Below are 24021 nucleotides of genomic sequence, written 5' to 3'. Positions count from 1 at the left end.
GAACCAATTAATATGCTTGCGATTAGAAATATCAATTCAATTGACTCAATTAGCTTGACAAAATTATACATAATAGTACTTATTTAAATCACTATTCATTGGCATCACCAACATTTTACATGTGTGCACCAATTCAGCGTCGAATTTGGCTGGAAAATCATAGGACAAACCAGAACTTGACCAAACATTGTGATTTTTTAGGCAATTAACCTTTATAAAGTTAGGGTGAAAATTTACAATCTGCAAAATTATAACCTGAATGACCCGACAACTTCGGACTAGTTCGAACCTGTTGGGGTTGGCCCGATCGAGATCGATGATAACCTTCCTTCCCTACTTTGCGTATTCGTGATGATATCATTTTAGAGGGTCGGTTGGCTTTGCTACATTTACAACTGACGTAGCCCACATATGGATATTTATTAGTCACTGTTTATGCACATAAAAAGAAAAACAAGAAAGATAAAAAGAGCTATCAGCATTGCTACAAGTACAACAATTTTGTTCCTTTCTCTAAACAGCTGGAACAATACTGGGATTAAGTTGACCTTGAATTAAAAAAGAAGAGCAGTCGACATGCTTTAACCAAGTCGGAATGTCTTAATTATGCAATTACAACTTCAACTCTGAAGTGGTTAGCCATGAAGAATATATGGGACTAAAACAATGAATGCATTTATTGCTAAGTGCGACGACTTGATTAGTGATTATGATTTGGGGCCGGTAATTCTACATCCTCACCAACTAATTAATTTCTTTCTTATATATGGCTAAACAGAATGACACGCACACACCACACACACGGCTGAATATTTTTATATGTTTGGCTTTGTTTTATTTCTTGGATTTTGGAGGAGTGAAAAAATGCAGCATTGTTGAATTTCGTTACGTTCAAGAAAAAGGGCCCCAATCAGCTGAAGTTGTCTCCTCCCTTTTTGTTTTGAGATCTGCAACTCTTTTCTGTCAAAATCAAATCCTAGATTTTGTTGAACTCCAAATACCAACTGGGTTTTGTTTCAAGCTACAGAAATGTAAGACCATTTCCTGATGCATTTGGTTTTGATTCGTGTGTGTGTTTGTGGGTGAAGTTGTAATAAGAGTGCATTTGAGATTGTGGGCTAAGTTTCTGTGTGAATTTTTGTTATAAAGATGTAATTTTTGGCAACATTCACACAGCTTGGATGATTTGATCCGTAGAAGAAATGTACTTTTGTAACAATGCACACACACCTCAAAATCTGTATGCAAATTGTGTGTTTTCACAAAAGCTTCCATGGAATTGTCTCATATTGCACTCTACATCACCATATATATTTGTGTCTGTGTTACTATTACATCAGTTGAATGGCATTGGTCCAAAAGATTAAGAGGAAAAATGATGAATGACACTGGTCCAAAAGATTTAGAGGAAAAATGATACTATCATCTGTGGATTAATTAGGATAATTGTCAATACTTATCTATAGCTGTTCTTTGAGGCTTAGTCTGTTCTTTCCTTTTGTTTTCTTCAGTCTCAATACTGTTTTCTGCTTGTTTGCTGATCATTCTCCAGCGGCAGCCTTCATTCCAGCCTCCACCGCGTTTCACTCCATATAAAATAATCTTTCATTTCTTGGAATGCTAATATGGATGGGAAAGGTACTATATCAGATTACAGAAGCAAGATGGACACAACACTAGCCTCGCCCGATTTGACAAACCACGAAAAGCTTCAAACTCTAGTGAGGAATCAAATCTTGCAATATTCAGATCTCCAGCTTGAAGGTTACCTATTTTTGCAGTTTCCTTGAATGTATCTAACATTCTAGTACTACTTAGCATGGAGAGTAAAAACGCGCTTTGCAGGATGCATTGAGAATGTGATTGAGAGGAGAAGCAATGAGTTGTCCAATTTTCTTGGCATGTTGAGGAGTACTGCTGATTCTGACAGATCGAATTCTTCCTGGAAAGTAAGCTTGCTACCAATATGCTTCAACTGCCATCATCCAATTTTGCCTCGTTTTGTGAAGTTTATTATGTTAGGCACTGATTCTTCTCTTCACTTTGTAGGTAAAACATGACACTGAAGAATTTAGGGTCATGTATCGGGAAGGACCTGAAGGAACTCCACTTCACACACTGCTTGTCGAGGGCTACGTGGATGGGCCACTTGATGTTTGTGAGAAGTTTCATATGTTCCATTTCTTGGATATCTGATTCTGTTTTATTCATTGTAGCTATTTTTTGACCAAGTTTTCCATTTGTAACAGGTATGTGTATTTCATGGGAGTCTGGCCTCTACAGCAAATGGTAACTTAATGCATTCGACTATTTATGCATGTATGTATAAACGATAGAATGTAGAACTAAACTAGCATTTTATTTTTCCGCTCTGCAAGGTGGCCTCAAACTGCCATTCCGAGTTTCAAAGTCATTTCCTCGCGTTGTCTGCAGAGAGTTGGACCTGGCGAACAGATATCACTAGTGAGGTAACAATGCTCACACGAACTTCCTTACTGCTTGATCCGACTGCAAGCCTATATATTAACTTGTTTACGTGGAAGAAAGGATGAAGGTTTCATGGCCACTATCAAGCAGAGAGGCCGTGATTCATTATTTTGCGTTCGAGTACTTCCAGGACGATCTAATGGTGGTGCTCCTCAACTCGGTAAACCATGAAATCTTGTTGTATTTTCCATTGACCCAAAGCTACCTTAACTACCCGAGATGATAAAGATAATGTGAATCTATTAAGCAGATCTCCGACTCAGAGACAATAAACAGACATAGTCATGGATTCACGAGAGATGGGATACCTAATGCAGAGGAATTGGTGAGGATAGATGTGGTGGGAGGGTTTGCATTGCAGAAGGTGACTGCAGAGAGGAGTTACTTCCGGTATGTTTATACCTAATGTTTGGAGTGACTTTTATAAGTAAGCTTCTAGTTCGACAAAATCTGAAGTTGTCGCATTGGTACAGGACGATAGCAAACATGGATATCAAACTAGACTTTGTTCCTCCCTCGTTCCTCAACTTCGTCTCAAGGCAGCTTGCAGGCAGTGGTTTCAATCTCTACAAAAAGGTAGAGCATTTTGGATTATGCAAGAATGCCCAACCATCTTACACTTGCTTTATTGAGACATCACAGGAAGTTGCTTCAGTTTCTAAAGGCGATCAGAAGTTCTGCGAGGCTTTGAAGGATCCACTTTATGCTCGTATCCGTCAGGCTCTTGATCCTTATAACTCAGCAGTTGCAGGAGATGAGAAGAAGAGCACATTTGGTATGCAAAGTAGAGAAGAAGATGACAATGCCGTGGACTCAGAAGCAAAGAGAAACGAGGTTGAAAAATCCGAAGGAGGCGAAATGATGGATGATTGCAGCTTGAAATCAGCATATTGCACAAGTGATGGTTACTGCAGTGGTGGCGAGGAAGAAGGCTGTAAAGACGAAACAACAGAAGGTTGTAGAGACGAAACGAGGAAGGAGGTTCGTATCAGTGGGGAGGTAGCGAAGGCTCTGCTAACATTAGAAAATGTGATTGCCATATTCAACAAGCAGCAGAGAAGTGAAACTAATTTAGAGAATGATCAAATCAGTGGAAGCTCCACTTCAGTTGAACCAACCATCATTTTGGAGAATCATGCTTCCAGGTATCATAATCATAATCATTTTCTATCAATAAATGATTAAACTTTTTATGAGCATTTTTTTGAAATTATTTTCAGGTTGAGAAGGGAGACAAGTGAGAGCAAAGTAGAGATATCTAATTCTAAGAACCGCGCTTTGCAATTGCAACCATCCATGAATCACAATCTTGAAAATGTAACTAAAAATGAAAAACATAGATTTTGCTGCTTTGCCCTTCATTTACCATTACTCAGAATCAGATGATGTATATATGGAGGAAATAGATCAATCAAAATGAAAACATCTTTCTTTTTTTGCTTCCCATTTTCTAAATTCAAGTGTTTATCAGAATAAAAATTGGATTATTCCCTTTGAGATTGTCAATCTTTCATCTTTATGATTTTTACATGTATTACATCACTTCAAGTAACAAAGTTTATATTTAATCGATTAAATAGTTGATGTGTTATTTAATAACCAAAAAATGTATAAATTTGAGAATTCCGTTAAACGTGATATCCAACATATTGATTACTAATGCCGGCACGGAGGGAGTACTTAATTAACTAAACTTAAATATGGTTAATTAGAATTTATTCATTTAAAAAAATACCGACTTTTTTCAACATGTAAAAAAATAGAGAAAAGTATTAAAATAATCACACGACCGCCTTTGCAAACAGATGTGATGTCCACAAACAAAATTGAAATCATTTTTTGTAGATCACGCTATCACAAAAAAAGTGAAAAACCCTCGCAACCTGCAACAATTTAGGCAATCATCAACGATGGGTTGGCTATCGAAGAACGGCGATTTCGGCTACAATTCCTCTTCCTCCGGCGACGTCAGCCAGTTCCACCGCTCCTCTGGCGGCGGTGATGATAGCGACCGCTGCGCCACGCGGAAGGTGGTGAGATCGCAGTGCCGCACCGAGGAAATCGAGCCTGGAAAATTCGTGCGCAAATGCGAGAAGACCGAACAGATTTTCAAGGACTGCGTTGGAAGGTAATTAATTTCAGCTAATCGCGGATTCGATTTTGTGCAAACTGTTCTAGGTTGTTAATTCCTTTTTTTCAAAAACTAGGGTGTTAAATTTCTGTATATTATCCCTTGGCAGCTTGAAATATTGTATGTTTATCCATGTTCGTAAGCATGATTATAGGAACTTATGAGGTCACTCATTAAGGTTTGCTACTCTGAAAGATTGAAAAAGTCTCCATAGAATTTGAATAATAGAGAAGAACTGGTGTTAGATTTACTGCACTGCGCTGAACCTTAGAGAAGAAGGACTCTTGAGTTTGGCCAGAGTTTTATTTCTGAGGTAATATATGCTTGATGGGGCAGTACAGTGTTTTTCATGAGCATTGTCAATAAAAATTACTTCATGATTGAGTAGTTACAATTACCTAAGAGAACTTCTGTAGGGTTGGTTCAAAGTGTAAACAAATATTGAAAATTTGAAGTCATTGTGCAAGGATGAGGAGGATGTGATGGCAGGGGTTGGGAGGTAAGCAAGTGGAAAATGGTAATCAAAGATCATAACAATGTTAGAAATGATTCCTTTAAAATCAAACTCTATAAATTTAGAGTCTTAGACAATGGAATTAGATCCAGTGTTGTTAGGGTCGAGGGGCGCACCGGGTCGATGAGGTGAAAATTCGGGTCGCGGGTCGACGAGTCGACGGGGTCGAGAGACCCACAAAGCTAGGTTAATTTTTTTGCCTTTTAATATTAAATAAAATAAATATATTGCTCTAAAGTTTATAATATATCAAATAATATAAATGTAGACGCAATTCATGTGAATAGAGATAAAATGGACAATAGAAATTATCAAAATATCAAAACAATTAATAAGTCATAACACAATAAATAATTGAAACCATTGTCTGAAAATATCAAAACAAAGGAATATATGAAGGGTGGCAGCAAAAGATCTTTGAATTGTTTATTGTTTAGGAGTGAAGAGGCCGAATTCTAAAGTGTAGAAACTAGGTTTGAAAAGTTTGATGTGGTGCATGCATATATATAGAGAATTGTGATTGAGAGAGTCAGAAAACATGTTAGAGATTTGAGAAATCAGAGATAGCATGTGTTTAGGGCGACCCAGGCGACTCACTCGACCCAGGCGACCCACTCGACCCAGGCGACCCAGTATCTCGATCAACCCACCCATGTTGGGGCGGTGATGGTATCGACCCAGGCGACCCGAGCGACCCGAGCGACCCGAACGACATTTTGACAACACTGATTAGATCTCATAGTACACTATGTCCATATTAGCAGCAGAGTAACAGAAAATCATAGGGAAAAAGGGAGAAAACTGACAAGCTTTTGGAGATTGATTCTTGTCCCATAGCATTCCTTTTGCAATATAGTGTTCTGATTCAGATCTAAGGTTCAAATTTTAAATTACCTTTTCACAGATTTCTCTAGCTCTAGTGCCAAGAGTAAAGAGAACTCATTTTATTAAAAAAGTAACAATTTCTCCAAAGAGTGATTGATTGATTTTCTTACAATTGGTAGATTAATCATTATTCTATTAAGATATCTCAAAGTTGCATTTGTTGCATTGCAACTTGGATAGTTTTTATGTTAAGATTTGGTTAAGTATGATGCTCAATTGAACTGTTGAAGCTCACATCACATTTTATGTATATTTTTCACCTAATTACATCGACGATGATATATGATATCTGTAGAGGTATGGGTTACACTTCCTACTGCCATTCAGTTGTTGGCTGATTGCATTTGGTGCTTTTGCACAGGCCCACAGAGATGGTAGAGTCTAACAAAGAGTACACTGAGGAAGATGTCACAGACCAAATGGTTAAAGGTTCATTTTCATTCAAGTCCATAGAACCTGAATCGATTCCTTTCCCTGGGCTACGCAGTGACATTGAGGCTATTGAACGCAGCTTATTTGGTAGCATGAACAGATTTTTTGAAGCTGCTGAAGAGGTGAAAAATGATTTCTTCAGTTCAATTGGTATCCCAGGCGGATTCGATAAAGAGTTTCCCCCATCTGAGAGACACAGTATTCCTATTGAGAATTCCCCTCCAAAAGAAGCTATTCCCAATGGAGAAGTTGATCTTTCCGGCTTGGCAAGAGATGTGTGAAACTGATACATCAAACTAGGCATTTGGTAGTTTATGTTATACAATAAATCTTGCAGTTTCAAATCTTTTGATCATATACTAACACCTCTCAACTATTTTTCCCAATCGTTTTCTTCATTTCAGTAAGTTTTGTATGTTGTTAAACAAATCATCACTTGATCATTTCGTTAACATGCATCAAAAGAATTGATCAAACAGATGGGAAACAAGTCCAACATCAATGCATAGATTGCGAAGAATAGCTGGCTCTCAAGAGGGGAACATTATAAAAAACCAGAAGTAGTTATAGATACTTTAACAAAACTTCGTACGAAAGCATTTCAAGAAATCTATGAAAATAGAATATCGCAACAACAAAAAGGGTGTTTTCCAGCCAATCACAAGTTCCATGTTGGACGCAGTGTTCATATTGGAAATTACTATAAAAAAAATTCTCTATTAACCTGCACATACATTAGAAATCCCTACTTAATTTTTTTTTAAATATGAAAAAGTCCAGTATCTTCTCTCGAATTTGTGAATCATGCTGTAATGACAAGCATCAAGTCAATTTTCAGCAATTTGATTGAGCTAGAATGTGAAATACTCTAACTAAAAATATGGGAGATAAATAGGATTCAGTTCATAGATCTTTGGATCTGTCATTCTCTGGGTGTGATGAATCGAGATCACAAGCCTAAGAACTTCCTGTTTGTTAATGAGTACAAGGATCCGCCTTTGAAGACCATCGATTATGGACTGTCGATGCTTTTTTGAAGCCAAGTGACTAGTTTTGCATTTTGTTTTTATCCCTTCTGAGTTGTTGCTGTTTCATGCTTGACATGTTTCTTCGCTTAGAACTTCACATGCAGTTAGTTATATACATTGATGTGTGGTTGTTGTTGTGTCTAAGAGAAAGTGATGTTATAGATACAGAGAGTAAGGATGAGGACATTGATCTTGATGCTCAAGATATGGTTTCCCTGTTTTCATCAGCAGAAAGTTAATATTGAAGCCTGTTTATTCCTAATTGGATCAATTACATATCAATTATATGTTAATTGTGATACTTTCCCGGCTTAAATTATTCTATGCAATCTTCCCTTCTTGACACTCCCCTCAAGTTGAGCAACGACATCTCCGATGTTCAACACGCCCAGAACTTCCTTGAAGAATTTGGTATTGACTGCCATGGTCAAGATGTCTGCCAGTTGTTGTTCGGACTTGACGAATGGGAGCTCAATAACTCCCTCATCTAGTTTCTCCTTGATGAAGTGACGATCGACCTCAACATGCTTGGTTCGATCATGTTGAACTGGATTTCCGGAGATACTGATTGTTGTCTTGTTGTCGCAGTACAGTCGTCTGCTTTGGGTAGGTTAAAAACTCATATATGAAAGTAACCTTCATAGCCATAAGATTTCCGTTATGCCACTTTTTACTCCACGAAATTCAGTCTCGACACTTGACAAAGCTACCACCTTCTATTTTTTACTTCTCCACGTCACTAGGTTTCTTCCAAGAAAAGTAAAGTATCCTGCTATAGATCTTCTATTATTTGGATTGCTTGCCCAATCAGCATCTGTGTATCCATCAATCTCTAAATGTTCTTTTTTCTCAAGGAATATCCCATATCCGATTGTGCCCTTCAAATAACACACAATCATCAATGTTGTCTCCATGCGACTTTCTTGGGGTTGGTGCATGAATTGGCTTACCACCCCAACCGCATAGGCTATGTCTGTCCTAGTATGTGCAAGGTAGATCAACTTACCAACCAAGCGTTGGTACTTTCCCCGATCAGTCAACTTCCTCCCTCTTCAATCTTCAATGCATGGTTCAGTATAATTGGGGTTTCTGCCGATTTACACTCAAGTAGACCAGTCTCTGCCAATAGATCTAGGACGTACTTTCTCTGCAATCTTCCCTTCTCGACAATGCTTAAATAATGTCAACTCAAATTCCCTCAACATCCAAATTTTAGTCCACATTCAGAAAAAAAAAGTATTTAAGCGAAATAGAGTATGAAGCTAGCTAGCAATTAATGAATAGACCAGCAAAGAGTTAAGTAATTTATATAAATGAAAGTGGAGATATGAGTCCGAGCTAACTCTGATCTACTGGTCTATACACCCATTGAACTGTATTATTGATCTTATGTTGAGATTATTAGTTGAATATCTTAAATAGGATCATTTTTATAAAAAAAATATTAGTACAATTTTTTGCCATGTCATTTTTTATTTATATAGGTGACAATCGATTTTGAAGCGATTTCAGTTTATGGGAAAAAAATCAAACAATTAAAAGTTGACGTGTTAAATGTTTTTACAATTATTAGCATAGTATTTTACAATAAAAATGACAAAAAAACTATGCAACGAGTAGACCCTAGGAATTAAGTCATCATCTTAGTAGAATATGGATAAGTGGTGGGCTTTTTTGGGCCCAAAACTGATTACAATGTGAGAAGCCACATTTTGAGTTCTATTTTTGTGATTGATAAGAAGAGATAGGTTGGCTATGCACTAAACAAAGTTGACTACGATAGAGCATGGATCAAAATCCAATGAAATATTCAAGTGAGAGAAATACAAAGAGAAAAGACAACAAATGTTTGTGATTGCCTAGGATACTCTTTGAAGAGCAACAAGACAAATATCTATTTGGATGTTAAATAACATTACATGTGCTTCTCCTAATCGAATTAAGCCATAGTCTTCGCAAGCGACATATATTTTATCATAACCAACTTCCCTCTCTATAATTATTGAATTTCGTGGATTTGTTCTCATGTTACACATGCATTCCCCTCTATTCTCTCTCTCACACACATAACTCTTCAAACATCCCATCGCGAATTTGATATGGCTCTAACCTTATCGCAAATATCATACGTCCATTTTGTAAGATATTTTAATTGACCCCTCAATCTAGTGATCTAGTTATGTATGGAATGATAGTAGCAATAATTTTAGCGACAAAATGCAACTCAATTGATTTGACGTTTTATTTTCAACTAACCTATAGTACTTGAGTGTAGGGTATGTATAAGTTATAATTAAAGATCATAATTTTAAGTATAATCAAGAGTTATTTGTATGTAAATTATGAAATTTGGTCAAATTCTATTTTATTCCTTATATTTTTAAATTTGTAAATTTGAATGGCAAATCACAAAACTTCAAAAAAATTTAACTATCTTATGATTTTTTCAGGAAAATACGATACTAAATTGTTGCACACGTGTAAAATTTGATTTGTCAATGCATTACGACATAATCATACATTATAACATAAATGTGATGACTTGAATGCCTAAGCCATATTGTTTTGCGCCTAGGAAGCTTAACTAAATTATACGTACATAAATGAAATAAAATAAAATAAAAATGGTCTAAGTGTGATAATTGAGAATTTTTGGAATTTTATTATTTATCATTCAAATCCTAATCATCTATAAAAAAAAATATAAAATTAAACAATATATTCTAGATTTATAAAAGATTATGGAGAAAATTAGATAATCATAATATCGTACAAGAGTGAGTGATGATAGTGTTTCATATAAATATGAAAGTAGAACGAAGAGAGAATAAAAATGCAAATGGCAAGCCTAATATTGTTTTCGTTCGTTATTACTTGTCACTAGTTTCTTTTTTATCTAACCATTAATACTTATCACACTTACTTTTTACTACTTTTGGAAATGGACCATTTACTCTACTAATTCATTCTAACTCATATTTTATTATAAAATTAGTAGTATATAAAAGTATGATTCCTATTTTACTAATTTTTTCAACCAACTTTTATTTTACTCTATTTCTTAAAATTTGTATTGAATCAAAGTGTAATACTCCATCAGTCCCAATTTAGGACAACAATTTAGTTAGGGCACGAGTTTCAAGAAATTGTTAGAGTGTGTAATAATTGAAGTGAGGTAGTGGTTGTTGGAGTGTTTAATAATTAAAGTGAGGTAGTGGAAAGTGAGACCGTTTTGTATGTTTAGTATTTTACTTTGTTTTATTTTTATCAAAGTAATGACATTTGAGTGTAAGTTTCATCAACAATGAAGTTAAATTTTATGTCCAAATATGGTAAATTCTAAATGGGACTCTTAAATTGGGGCGGACGGAAATAGCAAAATCGGACTCTTAGAGCATCCACAGTGGGGCGGACGATAGTCCGCCCGATGCATCGGGCGGGCTATCGTCCGCCACTGTAGCCATGCGGACGATGGCGTCGGAACACGCATCGTCCGCGGTATCGTCCGCCCGACTATGAGTCATGCGGACGATACCGCGGACGATGCAACACGTTTTCCTATTTTTTATAAAAAAAATTTGAAATTTTTATCTATTTAAACCCCCATTTCTCTTCCATTTCCCACACCAATAATTCTCTCTCATCTCTCACTTTTCCCACACACCAATATTTCACTCCCAATCTTTCTCACTAAAAAAAATTAGACCCGACGACGACTGGAGTACCTCGGAGGGCATTACTCGGGCCTTATTCGATTGCGTTCATGAGGCTGAGGTGGAATGCTTGACCGAAATGGAGCGCGAAGCGGCGGAGCAGGCCCAGGCGGTGCAGATCCCACGTCCGATTCGACGTCGGACGTTTGTCCGCCGCGAGCACGACGTAGCTCATCAACGTCTGTTCGCAGACTATTTTGACGAGCAACCACGGCGGGGCCCGACGGTTTTTCACCGCCGTTTTAGAATGCGACGAGATCTTTTTCTCAGCATTGTCCAAATGTTGGAGGCACGTGATGAATACTTCCAGTATCGGGAAGATGGCATCGGCAGACCCGGACTTATGCCGTTGCAGAAGTGCACGGTTGCGCTCCGGCAGTTGGCCTACGGCACCACGACGGACATGTTCGACGAGTACCTACTCGTCGGGGAGACAACTAGCCGCAAGTGCCTGAAGAATTTTTGTAGGGGAGTTGTGGAGGCTTATAGCAACACCTATTTGCGAAAGCCGACTGCTGAGGATTGCCAGGCCATGATGAAGATGCACGAGACAGCACACGGCTTTCCTAGAATGCTAGGGAGCATTGATTGTATGCACTGGGAGTGGAATAATTGCCCGACGGCGTGGAGAGGCCAATTTACCAGTGGATACAAGGGCAGTCGCCCGACGATGATCCTCGAAGCCGCCGCTGACCATCGGCTCTGGATCTGGCATGCTTACTTCGGTGTAGCGGGGTCGAACAACGACATCAACGTCCTCAACTCATCCAACCTCTTCACCGAGCAATGCAATGGCAACGACCCAGCCATCGACTTCACTGCTAACGGGCGCCCATATCATATGGGGTACTACTTAGCCGATGGCATATACCCGATGTGGCCTGTTTTTTTGAAGACGATCAGCTGTCCAATGGGTGAGAAGAGAGTTTTAATCGCGCAAAAGCAGGAGGCTGCGCGGAAGGATGTGAAGCGGGCATTTGGTGTGCTCCAAGCACGATGGGCAATAGTGAAGGGTCCGACACGATTCTGGTACAATGACGTCATCTCCAATATCATGTATGCGTGCATCATCTTGCATAACATGATAGTCGAACACGAAGGTGGAAGAGTCACCGATTGGGGCGATGATGAAGGTGGATCTAGCTCCAGCACAACGGCCCCACCCCACGTTCGAGGATTACCGATGGTTTCAATGAGGTTCTATCTAGACACGACTCAATGTGCAACCAACAAGACCATGCTCAGCTCATGAACGACATGATTGAAGAAGTTTGAGACCGTAACCGCCGTTGAGAATTTGTAGTTTTTTATTTCGTAGTGTAATGTTTGAAAATGAAATTAAGTTTTTTTTTCCAATTTTTGTAGTGTTTTAAATATTCAAATAAATAAAATGCTTAGGGCGGACTATAGGACGGACTATAGAACATCTCACTGCATGTAGAAGGATAGAAGGATGAAATGTTGATATTGCAGAGCATAGGACGCCTTATAGGGTGGACTATAGGGCGCCCCATTGTGGATGCACACGGAGGGAGTATTTAATAGGAGTAAAATGTATCACATCACGATCACAACCACACAACCTGTTTGTTGATGTGGATTGTGGAGCCATCCATCCTAAATGTTGAAATTGATGTGACTATCAAATTGTTAGCTCAAATATCACCAATCCGTGTCCGCTGTTTCTTTGCATTTAACGAGGATGGTCAATAACACCATCTAGAAACCGACCAATCAAGCTGCTCCTAAACGCCACGTCAACCACGTTTGTATATGTATATTTGCGATTGTAGGTATTTAATTACTCTCTCCGTTTTCCCTAATTTGTCAACATTTGATCCGACAGAGGTTTTAAGAAATATAATAGAAAGTGGGTTGAAAAAATTAATGGCACATGGATCCTATTTTTATATATTAGTTTTATAATAAAATGTGATTGAGAATGAGTTAATGAAATATGAGGTCCACTATCAAAAATGGTAAAAGTGGAAGGTGACAAATTTTGAGTGGCGGACGAAAATGAAAATAAGTGACAAATTTTCAGGGACGGAGGGAGAGGGAGTAATAGTATTCACAATTCAAATTGATTTATGAGTCATAAAACTATGAATTTTTGTTCGAAGCCATATTTTATTACATGTAGAGAGTAGAGTTGGATCAGTTACTACCCTACCTTTAGGTAGTGTCGTCTACTATAAGGAGTAGTATGAGTTTTATGAATTACTCTCTCAGTCCGTCAATACTTATCGTGGATTTTCTTTTTGATAGGTCTATCAATATTTATAACATTTATTTATTATTATTTTTTTAATATTAAATGTTATTTTACACTAATTCATTTTATTTATATTTTATTATTCCAACTAATATATAAGGATATAAAAATAAAAGTTGCACATTCCACTACATTTTTTATTTACATATCTTAAAATTGATTCAGATTCACTAGTGACAAATAAGGACGAAAGAAGGAAGCATATGTTTAAAATTTCAACATAAATAAGCTAAAATCTTAAGAGGAGACTACTTTTATGTTCTAAAACTTAAAAAGGTGTGGTTGGGAAAATTAGTAGTACTCCATATTATTTTTCACTTACCTTTAGCCCATAATTGTGTTCTTAAGCCCATGACGGTCAATTGTTATAAATTTTACTCCTTCCGTACCTTAAATTTTGTCACAATTTTTTATTTACATCCGTCACATAAAATTTGTTACATTTTACCTTTTACTATTTTTGGAGTGGACCCATATTCCACTAACTCATTCTAGCTCACATTTTATTATAAAACTACTAATATTTAAAAGTAGGATTCACTCTGCACTAGCTTTTTCAACTCACTTTTCATTACATTTCTTAAAATCCGTGCCCAGTTAAAGTGTGACAAAATTTAAGGGACGGAGGGGAGGGAGTACATAATACTATTTGTGCATAATGATATATTATTGAATTATAAAATAACTTTTTATTTAATAACATAGTTTGTGAGCAAAATAATGCAGCATAGAATTCACGGTCACGTTCCATTGAGGCTCAAGATTGTATGATTGTTAGCTTTGTAAGTGGAACATAGAATGAATTATTAAGATATTCATATTATAGAAAATGACAATCAATCTGTTTAAGAGCACGGTTACGTATATCGGATCATTACACTAGAAGATGAAACGGGTTATGAATTTGTTTAAGAAGCTCATATTCAATAGTATTAGCATTGTAATCTTAACGTAACTCACTAATCATCCGACCATATATTACATACTACAAAAAAAAGTTATAATTATGATTATTATTAAAAGTGCAAGACACAAAAACAATGATGGAGGGCAACAAATTGTGTGTTTTGGATATGGGCATGTTAAGGATAATCTCCTTAACGTCGGATTAACTCCTCCGTGAGGTCGCGGGAATCGTTTGCCCGTCGATCGCACACGATAAGAATTAGGGTTCCTCCGTGAAGTCGCGGGAATCTTTGCCCGACGATCAACAACGACAAGAACTAGGGTTTGATATTGAAGAAGACGAGAAAAGCTGCGTGAATAAAATTCTATTTCATGAATGATGATTATGACATATTCCCACATATTTATAATGTGGAATCCTCAACAAATAAATCTAATCTAATCTTAACCAACTAAGCAAAATATACTATAAAGATATTAATTACTAAATTATGGGAGATATGGAAGATAAAGATATTAATTACTAAATTATGGGAGATATGGAAGATAAAGATATTAATTACTAAATTATGGGAGATATGGAAGATATGTCTCGTATCAACTCCCCCACGGTTGAAATCCACCTTGTCCTCAAGGTGGAAATCGCTACGCAACAACGAGAACTAGCACGTTCCATGGCCAATTTCCTCTTTGAATCAGCTTTGACTCGCCGAGCTTCTGATCTTCTAGTAATATCCATCCATTTCCGCAGATTCACATCTTGGCCAAACATGTCAAAACTTACCCCTCCAACATTGTTATAGCAACTTCTACCATCCACATTTTGGGTAGGGTGATGCATTCCACTAGGTGGCAACCTACTTAAACCGCCCACAGGAGAACCTGCTCCTTGAATTCCAACACCATCATCCGGCCACTTCCCCAACCCTTTCCTAACTTGCTCTTCCTCCCATATCTTATCCTCATCGTCTTCTTCATCACTAACCACTTCCATTCCCCTCTCTGTCGGCACTGGCTCGGGAGTGAATGGTTTTGCCGCTGGCTTTGGCTTCATCATGATCGGCCTACACGACCTGTCAAGAGACTCAGCCTTCTTCCTAACTTCAGCAGACAAGAGAACGGGAGTCGTGTACTTTGGGAGTGTATCCTGGTGCTGCTGCTTCTCTCTAAGCCAAGCTTCAGCTTCAACACAATCACTCAAAACCTTTTGTTTCTCGGCCAGGTCAGTGTGATCACACTTGGAATCGTTCGACCTTGCTGCATCCTGTAACTGTTGATGCAATAAATAAGCTGGTTGATCACAGTTCCTCTCTCGGAATGCTCCTTGAAGCGCTCCTCGATGGGATCAACTTGCTTCTTGAGCTCATCCAGCTTAGCAATATAAACTCCTTTTGTTTCGTCCTCGCCATCCTCATACAACCAATCTTCCACCTCCTGGAGTCTAGAAATAAGCTGCTCTCTATCTGATTCTGTCACGAACTCGTGATATTTGTCATGAAGCTTGTTTCGCATGTCATAAACGTAAGCTTCTACAGCATTCTTTTTATCTTTAGTTTCTTCCATAATACGATCCTGCAATGCCATCTCAAACTCCTTCTTATCACACCCACCAATTTTATCACCAAAAAATCCAATCCTCCTGTATCTACCAGGATCCGATCTCTCATCGTCTGAAACAACCCGATTTGGGGGATTGCCGCCAACCACCACCGGCACGCGCGATATCCAATTGACTGCATCAGACCCGTCGAAGCACGGGGGTATCATCTTCTCGTAACGTGGTCTGTCTGAACGATAATGGTCGTAACGGTGCGGTTCGGAATAACCCCCACCGTCGTGGCGTGCCCAAGGGCTGCCCCACGTCGTCGATTGTCGCCCAGCGTGAATTTCATGTCTGTGGTCGGGATTATCCCACGCGGTCCTCTCCCTCGCCCAATCAGAATAGGGCGGCTGCGGATCGGGCCTTGTCGGTGGCGGTGGCTGATCCTGACGCCGCTGATCAAAACGCTGCATATCAGAATAGGGTTCCCCTTCTCGCCAGCCCCATTCATTCTCCGACGGCGGCACGTGTCTCCAGGCCCGATTGTCCCATCTATGTGCGGGATTGTCCAACGCCGTCGTCTGTCTGCCGTGAGTCATCCCCGCGCTGACCCCGTAGCGGTCCCACGCAGTCGGCAGTCGACCACGACTCCCTTCTCCGCCGCTGCCGTAACGCTCCCACGCCAGATTATCCGGTAGGGGTGATCGATGGTGGCCACGGGAATGTTGGCCACCAAACCATAATTGGTGTTGATGAGCAACAGTTGTCGCTGCATTCCTGATCGGTCGATGCCGCGGCGGATCCGGTGTCCCTCCAGGCCAATCTGGATTAGGTGCCTCTCAGCCGCGTCTAGCCTCACTTCGACGCGGGCCAGTGATGCTAGTACTTGCTCGAAGGCCAAGGCTGTCGGATCTAATGCTCCGGTCGACGACGAAGATGCCTCCAGCCTGCGGGTGGCTCCTGCGATCGAACCGCCGAGCGGCTCCGATCGATATCCAGCCCGATTCGCCATGCAATTTTGAGTTCATCAATGAAAACGCCAGTTGTTAAGGATAATCTCCTTAACATCGGATTAACTCCTCCGTGAGGTCGCGGGAATCGTTTGCCCGTCGATTGTACACGATAAGAATTAGGGTTCCTGCGTGAAGTCGCGGGAATCTTTGCCCGACGATCAATAATGACAAGAACTAGGGTTTGATATTGAAGAAGACGAGAAAAGCTGCGTGAATAATATTCTATTTCATGAATGATGATTATGACATATTCCCACATATTTATAATGTGGAATCCTCAACAAATAAATCTAATCTAATCTTAACCAACTAAGCAAAATATACTATAAAGATATTAATTACTAAATTATGGGAGATATGGAAGATAAAGATATTAATTGCTAAATTATGGGAGATATGGAAGATATATCTCGTTTCAAAGACATGTGCAAAGATACCAAGACGTCACTACAACACACACATTCTGTTGTTCCAATCCCAACATAACCTTTCCCCATCGCCGTTGCCTAGTCAACTCCGTTTTTGGCACCTTCTCTCATAAATTCAATACAAATATTTGTTTAACAATAAGCAACAAAAAAATATATGTAATATATAGACTGAAATAGTTATTGAAGAAAGAATACAATATGCAACATGTCAAAAACCATGTTTAATGTTTTGAATGACAACAAAGACAACCCGAATAAATTGAATAAACAAATAAATACTGATTAAACAAGATATTTATCCTATTAGATATGTAGTGACACAAATAGTATCAAACGTCAATTCACGATCGAACTAATTAATTGTATACAGCGAGATAATTAATAAGAAAATGTTGCTTGATTGGATTTTTGGAAGAATTTACGCAACCCAAAGCCAAAGTTGTGACTTGCAATTTTCAAATTGGTTTCTTAATTAAGTTGATTTCTATCCCAAATAGTGTAAAGTCTCCATCATTTGTATATCTGTCAATAAGTAGGATTCCAATTAGTAATGTCATTACATTAATGAATGTGGAAAAACATAACAAACTTAGTATTTTAAATGATTAAAATTTTGATACCATTTGACTATCTCACACAAGATATATATACAATACAACAAAAAATACACTCATTGAGATCAGGGAGAATAATTTTGATTAGAAAAGTCCAATATACACTTAAAATCACACACAGTGGAGAATAATTTTCATTCGAAAAAGTCCAAGTTTTCTAATCATGCTTGGGAAATTGTTTAATCATTCCAATATTTGCTGGCTGAAGTTAGATTAAAAATATTGTCTCTGTGTGCTCCACATGTATTTTAGAATATCTCTTTTTCTTGTGTAATTTATTTCAACAGTGCCCATCAACATATTTGAATAACATATAAAATATAATTTAAAATTGATTAAGTCACTATACTGTGGTCAGAGTGGAAGTAATTTTGAAACACATAGAGTAATAAATAGGATAAGGATCAAATCAGCCAAGAGCAGACTTCAAGTTAATCATAGATAGGCTAGTAGATTATTTTCTCATAAAATATCGACATTTCAAAATTCACACTTTTATTCCACAATTTCTGTTTTATGTAATTAAATTTAGCAATTTGTGTATATTACTTATGGGGAGCAAATATCATCACTCTTCTGTATTGTCCAAATTTCTTAACCCTGGGTTGCATCTTTATGTTTATGAATTTGCATTGGAGGGGTATATTAGTCAGAGTATTATATGTTCAAAATTGAACACTTTATTTCTGATTATTAAGGAGCCAGTTTATAGATTTGTGTGATACAACTATGCACAACATATAATGCACATATTAAGTAGTAATAATAATGCAAAAATTATAATTAAATGTGTATATGAGGCAGACTTATTATATCCTTGATGCAAATTCGTACAAATTGTATAATGTTTATATGCATAAATTAAATGCAAATAAATTTAGTAGTGAAAAATAGGATCTATAAATAACTGAATACGTAGCATGTAAGCTGAAGTTTTGCAAATATAATGAAATAGTATATGAGTTTATGTGTAATAGAGATGATACATTGTCGTGACGCAATTATTCAATGTAAACAAAAATTGCATGTTACACCTTTATTCTTATATGCGAAAATTTATTAAATTAAAAGCCTAATTTTGAATGGTGCGATTAAAGAATCCAACGGCTGATATTATTTTAAAAAGAGTTTTTAGAAGTACAGTACAGCCCTGCTGCTATTTAAAGAATTGGAAGAGGTAAAGTTTGATTCTTTGAAAGGAAGGTAGTTAAAAATTAGTTAATCTGGTGGCAGTTTAGTCCTTTTGCATCCCATCAATTTTCTTAAGAAAATTCAACTCCTCCATCAATGCACACAAATTCTCCTCAAAAAATACTGTGAAACCGTTTCCGGTTGATACAGATCCACATTCTTAAATTTTCGACTTCAGACAAGAAATCACAGCTCGAAATCCGTCCCACCAAAACCCCAAAACAGGTAATATTCTGTCATCACACCCTTAAATGGTTAATAAATCTTCTCCAATCCCACACTTGTAAATTTCCAAACTTGCTTGTAAAATTCAGCCCCCCTCAGAAATGGAGTCCGGCAACGGCGCTGGAGTTGAAGATGACAGGATCGAGAAGCGCGAGAGCATAGGATCAAGCGCTGAGACGAGGAAACCGAAAGAGATGAGGAGTAGAAACAACCGAGTTGAGAAGAAGGAGCCATTAACGAAGAAGGAATGGGGCTCTTCATCGAGAGTATCTGCGGCGCTGGGAAAGGCGAGCTTGAGCCAGAGCCTGACGTTCCCGAGCCGCCACTCAGACATAATGAAAAGGAGTATAGAGATTTACCCCACTGACTCCGATGTTAGGCTGTCTCAGAAGAATAGCTCCAAGGTGGAGTCCCGAGTTTCCCAGGCTTCGTCTACGCGTACAAGGACCAACTCTCTCCCGAAGAAGCCCTTCCCGGGAGTCAAGCTGTCTCGCCACTCTGTTTCTGATGAGTAAGATGATGGCTTGCTTGTTTTCGATCAAATTAGATTCTGACTCTGTGTTTGTTGTGTATTTAGGAATCTGACATTCTCCTTCAGATCGGAAGAGCGTGCTGAGAGAAGAAAAGAGGTTGAAATTAATCCAATATATTATTTATGGTTGAGTAAAGATTGGATGTTCACTTTTTTTTATTTTTTATTGTGATCATCAGTTTTTCTCCAAGATAGAACAGAAAGTTCAAGCAATGGAAGTGGAGAAGAATGATATGCAAGCAAAATCCAAGGTAGTGATATATATATATATATATATATATATTGATCTGTGTAGTGAGTGACTGAGTTTCATGTATGATTGGACGATGAGCAGGAAAATCAAGAGGCGGAGATAAAGCAACTGAGGAAGAGCCTGACATTCAGAGCTACTCCAATGCCAAGTTTCTACAAAGAGCCTCCACCTAAAGTGGAGCTCAAGAAGGTATACATATATTTAGTGACATGTTTTGTAATTTGGTATGAGAAGTGGTTAATTATTGATTATGTTTGTGCAGATACCGACTACACGGCCAAAGTCTCCGAAGCTGGGGAGGCAGAAGGGGAGTGGGAGTGGGAGTGAGTGTGGTAGTCCGTGCAGATCACCGAGGTCGCCCTTGGCGAGTAAAGATAAGGTGGAAAAGAGTCCTTTGTCGAAGAGTTTGTTGTCGAGGGCGATAATGCCTGCTCAACTGCAGGTTGAAGGTTGAACATATCAACATTCACTCTCATCTCATGTATACTTACTTCCATTATACCACTCCATATGTTATTGTTTCTTCCTTTTTTTTTGTTTATGGTGGAAGTACATTTTGTTGTGAATACTGGCACTTTGTTGGATGTTCAAAGTTTGAGTTACAAATATCAGTTGGATACACTTTATTATCACAATTTTTATATCTACAACTTGCTCATTCTACACCACACTCAGTCCTCTGTTGATTATCAATCTGATATGGTGATCATATACTTATGAGCTCATCTTTGCATGTTTTGTAATGTAGGAGTATGTCTTTATTTGTATTAAACGTTTATATTTATAACCATTCTAGTTTTTTCTCAAACTATATTATGAAAAAGCTTGAAAATATAGTTTACTGAATAATCTCTAGCCTCCCTCTGTTTATGAGAACTTTTTCCTTGTATAGTTTATATCCCATTCAACATCTAGACTTGGAAACTGCAGCTGAATCATCTGAATTCAGATCTTCACCAGAAGACGACGACGAATATGAACTTGAATCTTCACCATCATCCGACACAGAGGAAGCCGTTGAAGCTGCGTTTTTCAGGCTGCTGCTCTTCTTCTTCTTCTTCGGGCTTTGCTTACTCCTAGCTCGATCAGCTTCGGACACAATCTCCGACACTGTGAATCCTGCAACTTCAAAATTCTTTGCCCTTTGAGGAAGCAAAGCATTTCTCGCTGTCACTTCAACCCCATCGTATGTCCACACGGCCAATGCCGCTTCTCCCTTGAGCCCAACAGCAAACCAACCAAGGCCAGCAGCAGCAATGTCAACGGAACTCGAATCCCAGCTCTCCCCACAGACTTGGATTTCCTTTTTCACCCATTTTCCGAGCTTCTCCACTCTCCCCTCCCCAATCGGAGGCTGAAAAAGGACAAGTTACAACAACATTTTATAGATACAAAGTTAACAACAATTATTGCATTTGGATAAATGCTGGAGACACGGACTGCTTGATAGATATTCATAAGCATTCAGTAATTCACAAAAAAAGAAGACCTTTTACAGTTCCCATAAGATTATATCACAAGCTATAGCGTGTAAGTATACCTGCAACTGACGGCCAAAGTGTTCTTCCAACATCGAGCTTACATTCTCCGTCCTCCCCATATGCAAAGGAATCAAAGATGAAGCCCATACCGTAACATAGATTGAATCTGCTGAGGCTTCTTCGACATCCAACCTGAACAGCCCACCGATATGAATTGAATATCCTGCCTGAAACAATTCAGGAAACATTTCAGGATAAGTATCAATAATAAATCATAATGAGAAGACCACACTCCAACACAAGAGCACTATTTCCTCTTCAAAATCAGCCAAGAGAAGTTCAAGAATAAACATGTCACAGTGAATGTTTTTAAAAACAATAATTTTGGAAACATTTTCTAATCTTTTATACTAAAAAGTCCAGTTATTAACATACACATGGATCATTATAATTCTTAAACATTGACCACTAGTTTATACAAAATGGCAATGTTACGGCTTTTTTTTCCAATCTCCAATTTACTAGTATTCAACAATCAAGCAAAACATTAGGGCAAAAGAGCAAAACAAAGCCAGAATTCAGAAAAAGTAGATTTTTCAAAAAGATTGAACAAACACACAGATATAGATTCAGAATAAATCAGAGCAATCAACATTGAAATATAAACTTCAACACCCTCCCAAAGGAACATTTCTAACCTTGATCCTATATGTCCTCGGCTTCAACTCCTTGTCTATACGACAAAGCTTCTGCTCCTCTGCATTCAACCTGGTCGAAATCTGATGAGGGTGCAGAAGCCCAGGCGTATCAAACAACCTGGCCTTCCCAGGAAGAACTCCCTCAATCCTCACAATCCCTAAGGTAGTCCCAGGCACTGATGCCTCCGTGACATGAGTCGCCTTCGTCCCCACACACTTCCCTATCGCGTTAATCAACGTGCTCTTCCCAGCATTCTGAGCACCCACAGCCCACACGTGCCCTCTTGGGCCAGCAAAGGTAACCACATCATCAACCAAAGTCTTCAACCCCCAATCCCTCACAGCACTCACCAAATGCACACTCGTGAGCCTTCCCGCCCCACCTTCCCTTGCTTGTGTACGAACCCAATGCTCGAGCCTAGTTGGGGAAATGCTGCTAGGTAAAAGATCAATCTTGGTCACTACTAATACAATCCTCGGTATATTGCCGGATTTCCCTTCCTTCCAAGATCTTGCATTCTCATCAATTGTGTTAGACACCAAATTTGCTACTTTTCTTGGAAACGAGCCATCAAAATCAGCAGCATCCACCACCAGTAAAACTACAGTTCTCGCCCCGCTAATCGACATTAACCTCCTACCAACGGTGTGATCAAAATCAAATTCTGGCAACAAATTCTCCACACCAGGATCCTTCACCTTCTGATAATGCCTCAAGCTGTGGCACCTAGAGCAAACAACAGGCTTCTGGCTAGCTCTTTCCTTCTCACTTCTGTCAGGCGTTTCATCGAACACGTTGTCTGCTGTTTCAAAACTATCAATTCTATCAACTTCCAGTATCTCATTTGCGATTCCTCGTTTAAGGGAGTCCGATATTTCCGATTCGTCCAAAATCGGAGTCATTTTTTTAAATTTCTTATAGTTTTGGCCCTTCGCAGAGGGCTTGACGGAGTGCCCAGGTTGCTTGGGATCAAAATCCTGCATTTGGATACCGCAGCCAGGGCAAATGGCGAAGGCTTGTTCAGTGGCTTCCTCGTAATTTCCATCGCGGGTTAGTAGTGAATTAGAGAAAGATTTGTTCTTTCCGGATTGTGAAGAAAATGGGTTCGAAAAAAATAGAAAAGGTGGGGTTTTAGCAGGGTTTTGGGGAAGCGGGAAAGAGGGCGAAGGGTCGATGATTAATGAATTGAATGAGGAGTTAGATACAGGTCTGGTGTGTGTATAAGCAGTGACAGAAAATGGAGAGAGAAGCTGTCTGAGCTTTGACGGAGAGAGATTCCTCAATATCATCGTTTAGCTTGTGTTTCAGCTATGGATTGGAGGGGTTTGAGATTGAGTGCAAACGACATGGGAATGGGATGTCCGATGTTATAGATGTAGAATTTTCTTGGGCTTTACAATCTGGGCTTTCTCTTTTCATTTTCTCACATTATTTCATTTAAGCCCACTCTTAGTTAATATATAGCCCATAACTTATTTTTCAAAAAATCTAGCAATAAATAATTAAAACTACTACTCCATATATTAATGATAAATGTTAGTATTTATTTTATCAAATATAGCTAGAAAAATTCCAATCCTACCATTTTCAGAGCATTAGTGTAACTTACATGTCAATAAACTCTATTCCTCTAAATCATGAATCATGTTAATTTGTTGATAGTGAAAGTGT

At 38.4% G+C, this 24021-nt stretch overlaps 4 protein-coding genes across 9 annotated transcripts; 3 read left to right on the top strand and 1 right to left on the bottom strand.

Moving 5' to 3' along the window:
• The first annotated feature begins 647 nt into the window (after window positions 1-647).
• On the top strand, window positions 648-3942 carry LOC121762938. 5 transcript variants are annotated; one of them, XM_042158966.1, is made up of 11 exons: window positions 648-1031; window positions 1553-1564; window positions 1604-1764; window positions 1846-1949; window positions 2050-2158; window positions 2250-2289; window positions 2379-2468; window positions 2548-2647; window positions 2738-2877; window positions 2961-3632; window positions 3708-3942. In XM_042158966.1, exons 3-11 carry the CDS (start codon window positions 1626-1628, stop codon window positions 3871-3873), a joined length of 1560 nt encoding a protein of 519 aa, XP_042014900.1. In that variant the 5' UTR covers window positions 648-1031; window positions 1553-1564; window positions 1604-1625; the 3' UTR covers window positions 3874-3942. The 5 variants fall into 5 exon arrangements, with proteins under 5 accessions (XP_042014900.1, XP_042014899.1, XP_042014901.1 ...); XM_042158968.1 differs by having other exon boundaries at window positions 664-1031; window positions 1553-1764; window positions 2961-3063; window positions 3130-3632; XM_042158965.1 differs by having other exon boundaries at window positions 1553-1764.
• Window positions 3943-4291: 349 nt separating this feature from the next.
• Window positions 4292-6856, top strand: LOC121762778 (fra a 1-associated protein-like). Of its 2 annotated transcripts, XM_042158769.1 has the most exons (3): window positions 4292-4615; window positions 6379-6446; window positions 6529-6669. In XM_042158769.1, exons 1-3 carry the CDS (start codon window positions 4398-4400, stop codon window positions 6543-6545), a joined length of 303 nt encoding a protein of 100 aa, XP_042014703.1. In that variant the 5' UTR covers window positions 4292-4397; the 3' UTR covers window positions 6546-6669. The 2 variants fall into 2 exon arrangements, with proteins under 2 accessions (XP_042014703.1, XP_042014702.1); XM_042158768.1 differs by having other exon boundaries at window positions 6379-6856.
• A 12312-nt stretch (window positions 6857-19168) lies between these two features.
• Window positions 19169-20805, top strand: LOC121762579 (protein WVD2-like 4). Its single transcript, XM_042158496.1, has 6 exons — window positions 19169-19385; window positions 19475-19896; window positions 19963-20014; window positions 20097-20168; window positions 20252-20359; window positions 20433-20805. The coding sequence occupies exons 2-6, from the start codon at window positions 19487-19489 to the stop codon at window positions 20622-20624; spliced, it is 834 nt and encodes a 277-aa protein (XP_042014430.1). The 5' UTR covers window positions 19169-19385; window positions 19475-19486; the 3' UTR covers window positions 20625-20805.
• A 178-nt stretch (window positions 20806-20983) lies between these two features.
• LOC121762578 (GTP-binding protein BRASSINAZOLE INSENSITIVE PALE GREEN 2, chloroplastic-like) lies at window positions 20984-23680 on the bottom strand. Its single transcript, XM_042158495.1, has 3 exons — window positions 22350-23680; window positions 21711-21878; window positions 20984-21524 (listed from the first exon to the last, which is right to left on the bottom strand). The coding sequence occupies exons 1-3, from the start codon at window positions 23637-23639 to the stop codon at window positions 21075-21077; spliced, it is 1908 nt and encodes a 635-aa protein (XP_042014429.1). The 5' UTR covers window positions 23640-23680; the 3' UTR covers window positions 20984-21074.
• Between the last annotated feature and the right edge of the window lie 341 nt (window positions 23681-24021).

The sequence above is a fragment of the Salvia splendens genome, chromosome 13 (assembly GCF_004379255.2).
Source record: "Salvia splendens isolate huo1 chromosome 13, SspV2, whole genome shotgun sequence".
Lineage (NCBI taxonomy): Eukaryota > Viridiplantae > Streptophyta > Magnoliopsida > Lamiales > Lamiaceae > Salvia > Salvia splendens.
This window is presented reverse-complemented; position numbering and strand designations above follow the sequence as displayed.